This window comes from Pantherophis guttatus, chromosome 6, assembly GCF_059756535.1.
Source record: "Pantherophis guttatus breed Tessera chromosome 6, ASM5975653v1, whole genome shotgun sequence".
NCBI lineage: Eukaryota > Metazoa > Chordata > Lepidosauria > Squamata > Colubridae > Pantherophis > Pantherophis guttatus.
This window is the reverse complement of record NC_142068.1, coordinates 41,056,958-41,070,913: the sequence shown is the minus strand read 5'-3', so window position 1 is coordinate 41,070,913 and position 13,956 is coordinate 41,056,958. Positions and strand designations below refer to the sequence as shown.

The window sequence follows — 13,956 nt, the reverse complement described above, 5'->3', positions numbered from 1 at the left end:
AGCGGAAACAGGAAATAGCACCCAGCTTGAAGCTCTTTTTTTAGACGTCAAACACTTACTTGAAAGAGTGACAACAGTATAAGTCAAATCATTCAATTTCTAATGTTTAGTCTCTGACGTGCCTTAAATAACTAAAATAATTCCAAACTCACGCAAGAAACTATGTCATCAAACTCTGGAAATACCACTATTTTCAGAAATATACAAACTATTTAGGGAAAAATTATTAGAGATGAAAGGTTCAACCAAATAATCAGTTATAACTGGGCATGTTGAAGGCTATGAAATGTAGGCCCGCTATGCCTCTCCAGAAAGAGAAAGGGTAAGAATGACCACAGCACTGAATAATATGATTCTATATTGCAAGTAACTTCTTTCCAAGTGGCATCCATGATGGCAACATAACACTTCTTAGCATCTTTGGCTCTAGATGATTGCATGGACTTGTTTTCTTGGTAACATTTTTGGAAGTTATTTGCTGTTACCTTCTCCTTGGTCTTGAGATAAAGTTACTGGTCCAAAGCCACTCAACTGGCTTCTGTGCGTAACACAAAGTTTGGATTTCTCTAATTCTAGTTCAGCACTTAGCCATTAGATACTAGAGTGCTTTAATAAACAGAGAAGACCAGGTTGTTTTTACAGCATTAAAATCTGCAGTATACTGAAGAAGTTTTGCCTTGTCTTTTCTCATTCACACTTCCACAAGCAGATAAAAGAAATTCATTCTCCTCTCAGACTGAAGATAGCTCTCACCTGCCTCTGAGCTGGATGGCTTCATCAAACCTTTTCTCATCCATAGCTTTCTGGACATCCTTGGTCTACAAGAATAAAGAGTCACCAAACAAACAAACAAAAAAATCAGATAATACCACGTATGTAGTAAGATTATCTGCTCATTCCAATTAAAGGACCAATAAATTAAGTCCACTAAGAATATATTAGCATTTCATAAAAACATGCAACGACCAAGAAAAATAGTTTGTGGATTGGCAGGAACACATGGAAAAAATGATTTCCTTTTAAATAAGGGATGGGGAAATTTTACACCAGTGTTTTTCAACCATGGCAAGTTTAAGATGTGTGGACTTAAATTTCCAAATTTCTGGCTGGAGAATTCTGGGAATTGAAGTGCACACTTCTTAAAGTTGTCAAGGTTGAAAAACTCTGCTTTTAGACCCTCCAGATTTTGCTGAATAACAACTCTCACAGTCTTTCCCAGTGAACATCCTGGGATAAGCTGCTGGGAATTCAGGGTCACAAATTAATCTCCCCTTCTTTGGCCTGAGCAAGGCCAAAAAAAGAAGCAGTCTCCTTGGAACAAAATCAAGAATGATTCATAAGATATGAGTTTGTACTCAAAACTCTAAAACGCTACACACCCAAATACCACAATTTAAATGACTGTGACAAGTTAAGCTAATAAGATAGGTCTGCAAGATATTGTCATTCTTTAAGAAGCATTGTTTTGTCATTTCTTTAAATTAATTTGATTTTTCAGAAACAAAAACAAAACTGGAGTTCACAAAAATGTTACTTGTCCTTATAAAGAAATAAAGATAAGAAAAGAATAAGCAACCTTATCCCAGCCTTCATTGCTATTGTCTAATCATTATTCAAGGCTTGTCTTTTCCCTGTTCACCCCTGCCTTATGGATGCTGTATTACTGATTCACAGCCTAGGACTTGGGACAAGTAGTTACCTATTGTTATCAATCCTTTATCTCCTAATCCCTATTTCCTATGTTTCCTGTAAAATCAATCACATTTTCATTTTTTGGGTAACTTTTCTCAAGTGAAAACTGAGCTCTTAGGTATTGTATCTCAGATGCATATTCCAATTACATCAACAGAATTGCCATATATTGTATATATCCTGAGTAGCTAAGACTAAAGACTACTTTCTCCAACCTGGAGACTTTCAAATATAGAGAAACCTGATTTCCCAGAATTCTAATCAGCAACATGAATTTTCAACCTCTTTATCTCCTCCATTTATGTCCCCTCCCCTTTCTCACCTCCCATTCCAGCTAAAAAAAGCCACAGCATTCTATCCTGATCATATTTGGCTTCTGTGTTTCTGTGAAATACTCACCACTTGCACGCATTCCATTAGAGGTAGGCGCACTGACTGGTTCCCAGACAGACTCACCACACAGGCTGGAGTATCTGGTGTTGCCTCCAGTAATGCCATCACTGCTTCCATACCCATTTTGCTGCTCTAGGAGTACACAAGTGCATTTGCTGTAAGCAAGTTGGCTCACTATTGGTTTTGGATGTTAAGCTGTGAACCAGGGTTTCTTAGTGCAGTGATGCTGCAGTGAACAACCAACAACTACTCAGCTTCAAGGCTGAGAAGTACAGAGGAAAAAATATTAAAATAGGAGAAAGGGCTAGGAGCAATAAGCACTGCAATTAAATTAAAATGGGCATTGCCATCTTGACAGCGAGAAATCAACTGTTTTATGACTTCTTCCTAATATGTAGTGAAGGTTCTTTTCTAGCTATGCCATGCTATGTGTCTCAAGGCTAGATGCATCCTCAGTGGTCTATGATGATTTCTCGGTTTTTAGGTTAAAAAAATCTACTTAGTATAGAAAATCCTGGTTTCATGTGACAATACATATGGAAAAGCAACAGAGGAAGCTTTAAAGATATAGTTGTCACTCCCTGATACACCCAACACAGAATAACATAGAGTGGGCAAGAGCCCAAGATCAAGGGCAGTTGCTAGATTGTGGAATTGAAAAGCATGCAAGGACAGAAACTCCATTTCTAATGTAGGAGAAGGTAGCAGTCTTTTTTTTTTTTTAATTTGATTTATATGCCGCCCTTCTCCGGAGACTCAGGGCGGCTTACAATGTGCTCAGCAAGTGGGAGGCCATGAAGAATTGGGTATGAAAGCTGCAGAAGGGCATCCTGAGATTGTGATGGGGATGAAAGTGATAATCTTAATCTTGTCTGCTACCGATTTGCTTAATTAGTCAAGTACTTGGCCAAGAAGAAAACGAGGCTGAAGCATGGATTGTATTGTTTTTAGCGTTGCAATATTGGAGACTGCTGTGGACAATAGGTGGGTAGTTGATTGGGACTTCAAAAAGCTTGTGCACATGAAGTGCCATGCCCAGTCTTGAAAAAACAATGGCTAATGAATAGACCAAAAAGCTATGGAAACTAAGAGGAGGAAAATAGTCATATGAGAGTGAAAAAGGGAGCTATATCACTGCAGATAATTCATAAATTTCTCTTTCTGAAATCAAAAAGATTCAAGGAAGACTAGAGAGTCCAAACTGGTGAATCCAGCAATGGTGGTGCTGCTGAAATTGAAAATGAAGGGAACTGGTGGAATTAAATACCCACTTTATATAGAGGCTTGAGTGGGATTGGAGGGTAGTGTCCTGAGAGGTCCTTTATCTCTTTCTCTTTGCTTCTTTTTGTCCTAAATGGAACTGTGTAAGTGTTTTAGCAGATGTAGGGTATTTTTTTTCATGGTTTTCAAAACGCCTCTGTTAAAATTACAAAATTTAGAGGTTCTCAGCAAGAAAAATGGATCTTAAATGCCTTCAAGACTGGGTGTGGTAGATACCAGCAACTAATGAGATATGGTAGAAACTTTGCATTAAGACAGAGATTACGATAGCTTCAGAATGTGATGTCCTAAGAATTCCCCCCCCAAAATGGCTCAGTGCCAAGACTATTCTGAAAATACCCAGCTGTGCTTAGAAATGGGTGTATCCACTGCAAAGCATTAACCAAGTCCCAAAAGGGCAAAGTTAGTGTCCATCTGAAGGAGAAACTTTGTTATCACAATGCTGGCACTGGTAGAATGGGGACATCAAAAGCCTTGTGCCTAAGACCAGAAAGTACATGAATGGTTTTGATATATACCCTATATAGGCAAATGAACAAAAGGTAAATTAAAATTAATTTTTTTAAAAAAAAATGATTTATATGCCGCCCTTCTCCAGAGACTCAGGGTGGCTTACAATGCGTTAAGCAATAGCCTTCATACTTTTGTATATTTATACAAAGACAGCTTATTGCCCCCACAAACTGAGTCCTCATTTTACCTACCTTAGAAAGGATGGAAGGCTGAGTCAACCTTGAGCCTGGTGAGATTCGAACTTACAGTAATTGCAGACAGCTGGTGTTAATCACAATGCTTTTAGTCTGCTGAGCCACCAGGCCCTTCTGGTAAATTTAATTTAAAAGGGTGACAAAGTACAAATCCTAGAAGTAACATGAGGTCTAAGCATACACATACTATTTCTGTGGTGGTAGAAAGCGATCTAGAGATTGAGCAGCAGCTGCATACAACTACTCGCTATGCACAGGATAGGATTCCTGCTAATAAAATTAAAGCGCTCCATGGCATAGGTCCTAGCTATCTGCGAGACCGCCTGCTGCTACCGACGACCTCCCATCGACCCGTGCGCTCCCACAGAGAGGGCCTCCTCAGGGTGCCATCAGCCAAACAATGTAGGCTGGTGGCCCCCAGGGGGAGGGCCTTCTCTGTGGGGGCTCCTACCCTCTGGAATCAGTTGCCCCCTGAGATAAGGAGAATCCATGATCTCAATGCCTTCCATCGTGCCCTTAAAACCCATCTTTTCCAGCAAGCCGGGCTGGCTTAAGAAGAAAATTTTAAATTCTTTTAATCAGTTTGTGACTTCTTAACTTTCGGGCCAAATTTATATATATTTTTAACTGTTTTTAATATTTGTATTCTATGTTCTTATCTTGGCTGTACACCGCCCTGAGTCCTCAGGGAGAAGGGCGGTATATAAATTGGAAATTAAATTAAAATAAATTAAATTAATAAATTTGGTAAATTGTAAAACATTATGAAGCATTCTGGGCAGGCATTTACTTCATGAATCACTAAGGTCATCATAAAGAGCAAAGACTCATTATAGTGGCTGATGAATAAAAACAACTTTCAAAGTTTCCCCTGCAATCAAATACTTTTTTTCTTCCAAATGTCTCACATTATAAGGCAAGTAATGTCCATGGCACACAGTAATTCTCTCCTGGTTGGCTGAATTTTGCAGTAAGCCTGGCATCTATTTCACGACAGTTGTCATCTAAACTATTTTCACCCTTACTGATGTATTACTTCACAGCCATGGAACAACTCCTTTCCATAGAAAAGAGAGAGATGGTTAGACAGCTATCCTGGAATGTGACATGTAACTGAGGAGGAGAAATTAGCTTTCCCTGAATATCTGACCTTTGACTCCTTGGGAGATTACAAACAGATATGAGAGAGATTTCAAATTTTGGGAAATAGGCAGCACATTATGTGACCATTACTTAGTCATTCTATGAAAATATCACACTTACCAAGACACGATCAAATGCAGATGGGGTCCCACCACGCTGCACGTGTCCAAGCACAGTTACACGAGTGTCAAAGCCGAGGCGTTTGACAACCAGCTGATTAAAAAGAGGGGAGGAGAGGATGATGCATTTTATATTCTTGCATTCCCCACCAAGACAATGCGCCCTTCCCCTTAGGAAAAACAAAGAGTGCTGTACACTCTCTGTACAAAAGCTTTTACAAGAGAATCTATATTAAAGCTTCCCAAGTTGAGTTTCTCAACTTTGAATAGATTCGTATAGAAAAAAAAAATCAAAGAAACATAATCTATGCAACTATTTCTAGAATTTAGAAGACCCTGAAACAATATTTTTCTCCCTAAGTTTTGTTTTCAGTGTCTGGTTCTAACCTATTAATTTATCTCTTACCTCCTTCACGTAGTTAGAGGTGATGGGTTTCCCATTCCTGTCTATGGCACCTTCAGCAATAATGATTATATTCAGTCGGGATCCTCTGCTTCGGGCCTGTCAAGATAAAAATATAAGAAACCTAATAACTGATGGACTCCAAGGCAACAGACTTTCAGAATCCTAATGTTAGCAACCTGGATTTTTAATCACACAAAAACATAGTTCCTAAATGGAGAAAAAATGGAGGCAAAGCTGACCACGCTGAAGTGGTGCTGAATTTCCTATACCATAAACCTCAAATCTGGAAAGTTTCAACCCTCATCCTTCTTTCAACAATTTTATGTCTGTTGGCCAGCTTTCTGTTGTGCACAGTATTCAAATCCAAGCAAGTAAGCATCCCTCAGATTCTATCCAGGTAAATTCTTTATCTATCAGCTGTTCCTTTAAAAAGTTAGGGTTTTTTTTAAGGTTGCACTGTAATCCATATTAGCTCAGGGAATACATCATTGAATTAAAGTAGTATTAAAACCCCTAACATTTTGGAGAAATCTGGAGTTCTGCAGAACACTGGAAGGTTTCTCCTTTAGGTCATGCCATACCTTTTCTGGACCATGCCATTCCAGGGACAGGTTTGGCAATTTCCAGAAATACTCCTTCACATGTTCAAGAGATGTTCTGGCTCCAAAACAGGCTTGTTACCTCTGGAAAATATTGGATCAGCCCTGGAATGGCAAGATATCAGAGAGGGAATAGAATGTTCCAGATTACTTCAGAACATTCCATTCTCAAATCTATGAGTTTTGCACATCCCTATAAATATCAAGGTTTTTTTAAAAAAAAGTAAACTAGGGTGGATCTTTCCTATTTTTTCTCAGCATATTCTGCCTTTTTTTTAAAAAAAAATGCCCAAATTTTTACCATACTATCTTATTTGTATAGGAGCCATGGTAGCACAGTGGTTAGAATGTAGTATTGCAGCCTAACTCTGCCCATATTCAGGAGTTCAATCCTGATTGGCTCAAGGTTGACTCAACCTTCCATCCTTCTGAGGTCAGTAAAATGAGGACCCAGATTGTTGGGGATAATATGCCGATATTTTTAAACTGCTCAGAGAATGCTGTAAGCACTCTCTGGTATATAAATCTAAGTCCTATTGCAATTGCTATTATTTCTTAAAGAAATTCTCTAGTTCTCAAGGGGGGCGGGAGTCACTTTTGGAAATGATGCTAGCCACTGAAACTTTGCAAACAGACAGCAGTCATTTTTATATAAAAATAATCTTGTTTTTTTAAGCCATGTTGCACAATGATACTTATGAAGGTACCTGTAGGAAAATTGAATTTCACAAGCTCTGTCTACCATGAGCTAGGTTTGTTTAGTTGAATATCAGATATTACTAATTCTCACCTCACCAAGCCGTTCACACATAAAATCCTCCCAGCCATCCTCAGGGGGTGATTCGGGAATGAAAAGCCAGTCAGCTCCAGAAGCCAGAGCTGAAACTAATGCTAGGTATCTGGAAAAGGAGAATAATGTCATCTTGTGAATGGCACCTTTGATGTTTTTCAAAGTGAAAGAAATTGTCCTGAAGACTGAATAGGTGGAGCTTGAGCGGGGTGGGTGGGAGAGATTTCATAATGCACATAGAGGGGTGATTTTTAGATTAGCCCTCCCCAGCTAGGGAACTGTTAATTCTTTTTTCTGTTCAATAAACAACTCTTACCCACAGTGCCTTCCCATCACTTCCAGCACAAATGTTCTCTGATGACTGCAAAACAAAATGAGAAAGCAAGAGCTTATCACCAAGTGCTATGTTAGGTGCCTTACAATAATAAGTTGCTTTTATAATATGAAGAGAAGGGGAAAGGGGACCAAAAAAATTGAACAAAATAAAGCCCCCATTTTACAGAGAACAAGGAAGCAGCTTTATTAAAACCAGCCACACCTTGTGTGCTTGTGACAATGACAGTGAAGAAAAGATATAAGAAATCTTGTGTTCACCTCTGGGCTGTTGTAGTGATGGCATCAATCACCTCCATGATGCGGTGCAAGGCAGAGTCAGTGCCAATGGTCATATCAGTGCCACAGAAGTCATTGTCAATGGAGCCCACAAGGCCTACAATGTTTAAGTGACGGTATGTCTGAGATATTTCCTCAGTGATTTTTCCTGGATGGAAAATGAACACGGGGTTGTGAGTTTTAAGAATATCTCAAATGAACTGTTTCCAAACACAATTAGATAATGCTTATCCTACAGCAAAGTAAATGGAGATTATTTCAATTAAAATAAGGATTTTTTTTACTGCATCTTAAACAATACTCTGGTAAACTGTACATATGTTTTTTGTCTTAATTAACAGCTTGCAGAAACAGGACAGATATGTCATATCTCTCATAAAGAAATAAAAAAAATAAAATCAGTCTTCATTTCTTATGAAATACGAACTTAGTAAAATCAGTGGTTTTATGACATATAAAGCACTGATTTCACTAAATTTGTATTTCATTAGAAATGAAGGCTGATTTTATTTCTTTTATTTTTACTTCCATTATATGTTTTATGGTACAAAGGCACATAAAAGGGAGCAACTGACTATAAAAAAGAATCAGCTAAAGATTCAATGGTGTTAAAAGATAGGAACTTTAAAAATAAGAACAATCATAAAATCATAGGTTTGGAAGGGATTTTGGAATTCATTTGGCCAGCGGTAGAATCCAGAATTGCAGCATTCCAAACAGTTTGTAAAGGAATTTAGAGTCGACCTTGGGAAAAACTGAAAGAATTGCTAAGGAGGGTAGAGGGAACAAACCATTAAGGAGGGACTTGAAGAAGTTATTGCACAGTTTAGACACTGAAACCAATGGAAAAAAACTCAAAATAATCCTGCCTTGATGCTGTTTGGCATAAAAACATTACCTGACTAGCTTTCAAAATTCTATTATTTGACCCTACAACAGTAAAGTAGAATTCATAGAATGCTTTTTGATGGCCTACTTTGAAGAGCTAACTTAGATGGTCTTCTAGCCTGTTTATAAACATCCCCAGTGAAGAAGAATCTGCTATTTCCTGACACAATCTATTCTATTGAACAGCTACTACCATAGAAATGTTTTCCGTGTCCAATTGAAATCTTATTTCTTATCATTCAAACTACAGTTTGTTTCCCTGTTACAGAACAACTCTGAAAAATTAGGCCATTCTTCTTTATGACAGCCCTCCAGATAATACAGTATCCCCCCCCCAAAAAAATTCCAGGTTAAACAGTTAAGATGTCCCACCCTTCATCATTTCTTTTTCCCTCTAGATCCCTTGTCATCTTGGTTGTTCTTTTCAAGGAGGCTCCAGTTGGTCACCATTTAAAATATTGTGCCCAGGATTGGATGTACCAAAGCAGAACAGAGAAGAACAATGATTCTTTTTGATCTTTACTCTAGAGATCTGTTGATGTAGTTTAGGATTGCACATGTATCATTTTTGTAGCTGCATTACACAGTTGCTCTTTCAGCTTATGATCCAAGGCATCCAGATCTCTCTTTTTTTGCATGTGCTGCAACCCAATATGATCTTCCCCAAACCTGCAATTCTAAATGATATCTGATTTTTCCTACCGAAATGGATTACATTGCCCTGTTGAAAATGAACTAACTAACTAAGTATGGTCCGTGGGGTCACAAAAAGTTGGACACGACCAAACAACAAAATAGATACATGTGTTGATACTACCTTTCATCCGTAGAAACTTTGTTTGGTTAAGGTCTTTTGGCTCTCAACATTCAAGTTCATTTTCAGAGTCAATAACATGAAATGCAGGTCGCAGCCTGGCACCAATAGTACGGTGTTAGAGCAGGTTTATACCTACCTTCTCTGACCAGCTCCTCCAAAAGGTCACCCCATTCTGAGCGGAAGATATTTGCACCAGTCAGGCTGCCATCCCCTCCAATGACGCATAGGTTAGTGATGCCATGCTGTACCAGGTTGTAGGCAGCTTGAAGGCGACCTTCCCGTGTGGTGAAAGCTTTGCAGCGGGCACTGCCAATGATAGTGCCTCCCTTTAAACAGAAAAGAATAACTATGAATTAAAAAATTAGATAACTGCAGAAATTAACAGGAAAATTTGGTATTGAAAGTGTATGAGTTCCAATGGGAAACTTACTTAGGTGTTTTATAAAAGGGAATACAGGAGAAACAAAAAGGCTTTGTGGCTCTAGATTGGAACAGGTTTAAGTTGGTATATATTTTTATTTTGAAAGCACAAACCACAAATTTATAAAAAGAAAACATACTTTTTTCATTATTATATTTTTTTAACATTGTGAAGCATCAATTGCCAAGATTGGTGACAATATGCAGTCACTCACAAGATACCATTTTTGACATACCAATACATTGCAGAGCTGAGTGGAAAATATGCTAAATTCTGGAGGAAGTTATTTGTTATATCCCAAGCAGATGGCTTTTGGAATGATAACAGGAAGTTATTACAGCAACATGTGCCACTGAGCAATGTCAGGTCTGGTAGTCTTGAACAAGGAAACTAGGAACCAAGGGTTGTTACATTAACATTTGACCTTTCTGTTCATTCCATCACAGATACCTCTTAATTAACCCAATTTTCTGTTGCTATGCCCGAAGAATTTAGCAGATTCTGCTGCTGTTGCTGCCTGGTATTGGGAACATAACTGTCATGAAACAACCATTTTCTGAACACTTTACCCCTTAACTCAGGAAAAGGACAACTCCTTTGAAGGTTAATGTAATAAATCTACATCTGCTAATTTGAAGCTTTCGACTATTACTTGTAACACAAATAAGGGCCAAACACACAAAAATTATGGATTTAATTAGTTACAATGCTGGTAAACTGAAGAGGAATATGCGGAGGTTAGGAGTGGAAGAGCATGTTGCTAGAAAGATTATTATTTTTTAAATTGGGCTGCTGTCAAAACCAGTTAAAGCGTGCAAATCAAACTGGCTTAACTATTAAATGTTCTCTTTTAGAGAAGATTTGGGGATAATTTATATGGCACATAAAAGAAAACATGGCACAGACATGGCAGCCTTGCTCAAGCCTGTATTTATTAGTAGCAGAAGCTGCATCAGCAGTAAAGGAAGACAAAGAAAGAACCATCCTATAGAAACATGCAACACCAGAATGTTACCTGACAGAAAGGAAACATACCAGTCAAACTGGGAAAGGCTCTAAGAAGAAGGAAAAATACAACACTTTTGTAAGTGAGGTGGGTCGGCCTACTTCAAAGACATTCTGACAGTCAGGTCTCTTAAAGAAGCAATTCCAGTACAATCCAACCTTTAGCTCCTATAGATGTAGTTAATATTTTTTAATGAAAAGAGAAATCTCACAATGTTCACCAAAGACAACCCTTTCCATTTTTCAATGAGAGACCCAAATTTAGGGTTATGTCACTAGGACAGCAATTTCTAAATTGATCTTGTTTAAATAGCAATAGTACTTAGGCTTATACTGCTTCATAGTGCTTTACAGCCCTGTCTAAGTGGTTTACAGAGTCAGCATACTGTCCCCAACAATCTGTGTCCTCATTTCACAGGACACTGCACATCCTACTTGGAAGGATGGAAGGATGAGTCAACCATAAGCCTTGTCAGAATCGAACTCCTGGCAGTAAATAGAGCCAGCCTGCAATTCTGCCTTCTAAGCACTATGCTACTACCACTTAAAAGTATTGAGGCTGCAATTTCAAGAATCCCAGTGATCCAGCCAAACACCAGTCTCACTAGAAGCTTCTCTGGAAGATGCTAGGTGGATTTTGGAAAGTTGAACTAAAACATTTGGTTACGATGGTGAGGACGGGAACATGAGCCATTAATCTGCACTATTTAAATGCCTACATTAAGTAGCGGGAGGGGGGGATTCTGATAAAAACAACAACACTGTAAGACCTATTATATAACTTCCTTAATCTGAAAAAAGGGAAAAACCAATGTAGCAGCAGTTCACAAAATTGAAGAACTACATCATACAAAAGTTTACAGTACATGGAAAAAGTCATTTTCATTTAAGGTTGAAGGAATTCATCAAAAAAAATATTATTCCCTTATTTTATTATCTTCTAATTGCTCTTGCTATGCAACAAGCTCAGGCTTTCCCAAAAGTGGGACAAAGGGGAAACTATAAAGAAGAAAATAAACAAATAAATATGCAAGAGAATCAGAATTATCGCATAGATTGCTCTGAAAGTTGGATGAGAAGAAGCTATGTATCGCATGTGTTCAGGAGATCTAGACTGATGGGATATATCAAACAGGAAAGACCTGAAACCAACAAATTAGAAAATTTATCTGACTGGATAATCTCAATGGAAGACATTCCCTAGATCTTCCTAGGAAAATAATCTTTCTTACATAAATTGCAGTAAAGTTTACATGAATAATTTCATTCAGAAAGGAGCCCTGCAAGATTCATTTTATTACCAAGATCTTCCCAGATAGCAAAGTTGAACAAGCTCTCTGCCTGAGTTCTTGAAAAGCTTCTATTAGCTTGAACCAACATTACTAGTCTAGAATGATTTTACAGCCATGGTCACATATAGAAGTAAATTTAAGATTTCCAATTTAATAAGATGTAATAAGAACATATGGCATATCAGTGTCTGCAGTCCCTTTGCTCCTTAGTTTTGTTTTAAAGAATAAACATATGAAAAATGAGATAGTTTTCCATTAAGTCTGAATCATGGAACTCGGAGAGGGAAGATGTCTAACAAATCAGGATTGTAAACCAGCTTTAAGCCACTATTCATTTTTGGCTTAAAATTGCTGTGTTTTGTGCTTAAATAATCCATTAATTCCCTATTTCAACATAAAGCTGGGCTCTTTTTGATTTCCCAGATCATGTGATTGTATGAATGAAAGAACTGTGAACACTAGTATCGTAGTCTACTATATTAATCAAGCCATGATTCCTGGTCCACAATTATGGGCATTGCTAGATAATATAAGGTATTTTTTCATCTCTTGCCATCCGGAAACAAAGACTCACAATATTATAATGCTTAATAGCATATGTTTAGTCTACAATTGCTGAGCCATAACTGTTTCTCCTGTACTGAATTCATATAAAGTACTATAGATTCTTCCTTGAATAGATTCCTTTTATTCCTAGTAATGAAGCTTTGAAAATAAAAATGACTCATATCCTATTCAGTAAAATTTGAAGGAGCACTGTTATTAATAGAAAGCAAGGTATGAGAGAATTGAGGCAGCTCATAGTGATCTGACTGATAATGACTGAGTACTGGCACAACAGATAGTAAGACTGAGTCCACTAACTATGTCCTAGTACAGTATCTATTTTTGATTCTTCCTGAAAATGGGAATCAATCATTACCCAAATTCAAAAAGTTACACTTAATCCAAATTACTCAGAGTTAAGTCAGAGCTGTGTATCATGAAAGGCTTATGTAGCCACAACAGAATCGAACATGAGACCTGTCGAATTATGGAGTAAGATGTTAAGAAAGATTAGCCTTACCAGCTGAATAATATTGGACACACTGAGCCAATCTGCTGGCTTAATATTTTCTCCTCCTTCAACTAGTCCCTCGTAACCCTGAGAAGAAAAAAAGAATGTTTTTGCAAAAACATCACAACTGTACTACCAAGAAAACTTTATTAAAGTTAATTTGCAACACAGGGAATTATCTATATCCCAATATCCTTGGTTTTACCTTTTTGTTCAATTTTACTGCAGGTTGCTACAAGGAGCAAAATTTAAAGCAGGACATATATCAATTTGCTCCATTATGCATTCTATCTAACAACTTTTCATAAAATTGCAACCATGCAAAAGACGGACAAATGGGAGATGATCTTGAATTAAAACAATATAAAATATAATAAATATACATTATCAAGAAAATATCCAATACAATATAGCAAAGTTCTTCCAATGTAGTAATGCAGCATGTTGACTGCTGGAACCTAATGTTTTTACAATGCTACAACAGATTTGGAAGGCTAGCTGAACTGTGAAAAAAAATCATGGAAATTTTGTCTGGAAATAAAAGCAGCTAAGCAAACATGTAGTCTGTTATAAGAAACAGGGAATGTGTGGCCTAGTTGACATGTTGCCTGGTTCTGATTTGATCAGCATTTGGAGGGCCATATGTTCCTTACCAGTTTAGCTATATTTAGTTTGAATCTTCCCCCTGCCAAAACTGCCTAAATAATTTACATTTATTCTGCATTTATAGTTAG

At 37.6% G+C, this 13,956-nt stretch overlaps 1 protein-coding gene across 1 annotated transcript in view; it reads right to left on the bottom strand.

Annotated features, from left to right (window-relative positions):
• The window catches only part of PFKL (phosphofructokinase, liver type), a 34,947-nt gene that overhangs the window by 12,647 nt on the left and 8,344 nt on the right, over positions 1-13,956 (bottom strand). Inside the window, exons 3-11 of the mRNA XM_034439607.3 lie at positions 13,232-13,309; positions 9,584-9,773; positions 7,725-7,890; positions 7,447-7,491; positions 7,131-7,239; positions 5,742-5,837; positions 5,337-5,429; positions 2,092-2,217; positions 754-818 (exon numbers count right to left, since the gene is read on the bottom strand). Of these exons, the coding sequence (XP_034295498.2) occupies positions 754-818; positions 2,092-2,217; positions 5,337-5,429; positions 5,742-5,837; positions 7,131-7,239; positions 7,447-7,491; positions 7,725-7,890; positions 9,584-9,773; positions 13,232-13,309 (968 nt within the window). The remainder of the gene's footprint in view (positions 1-753; positions 819-2,091; positions 2,218-5,336; positions 5,430-5,741; positions 5,838-7,130; positions 7,240-7,446; positions 7,492-7,724; positions 7,891-9,583; positions 9,774-13,231; positions 13,310-13,956) is intronic.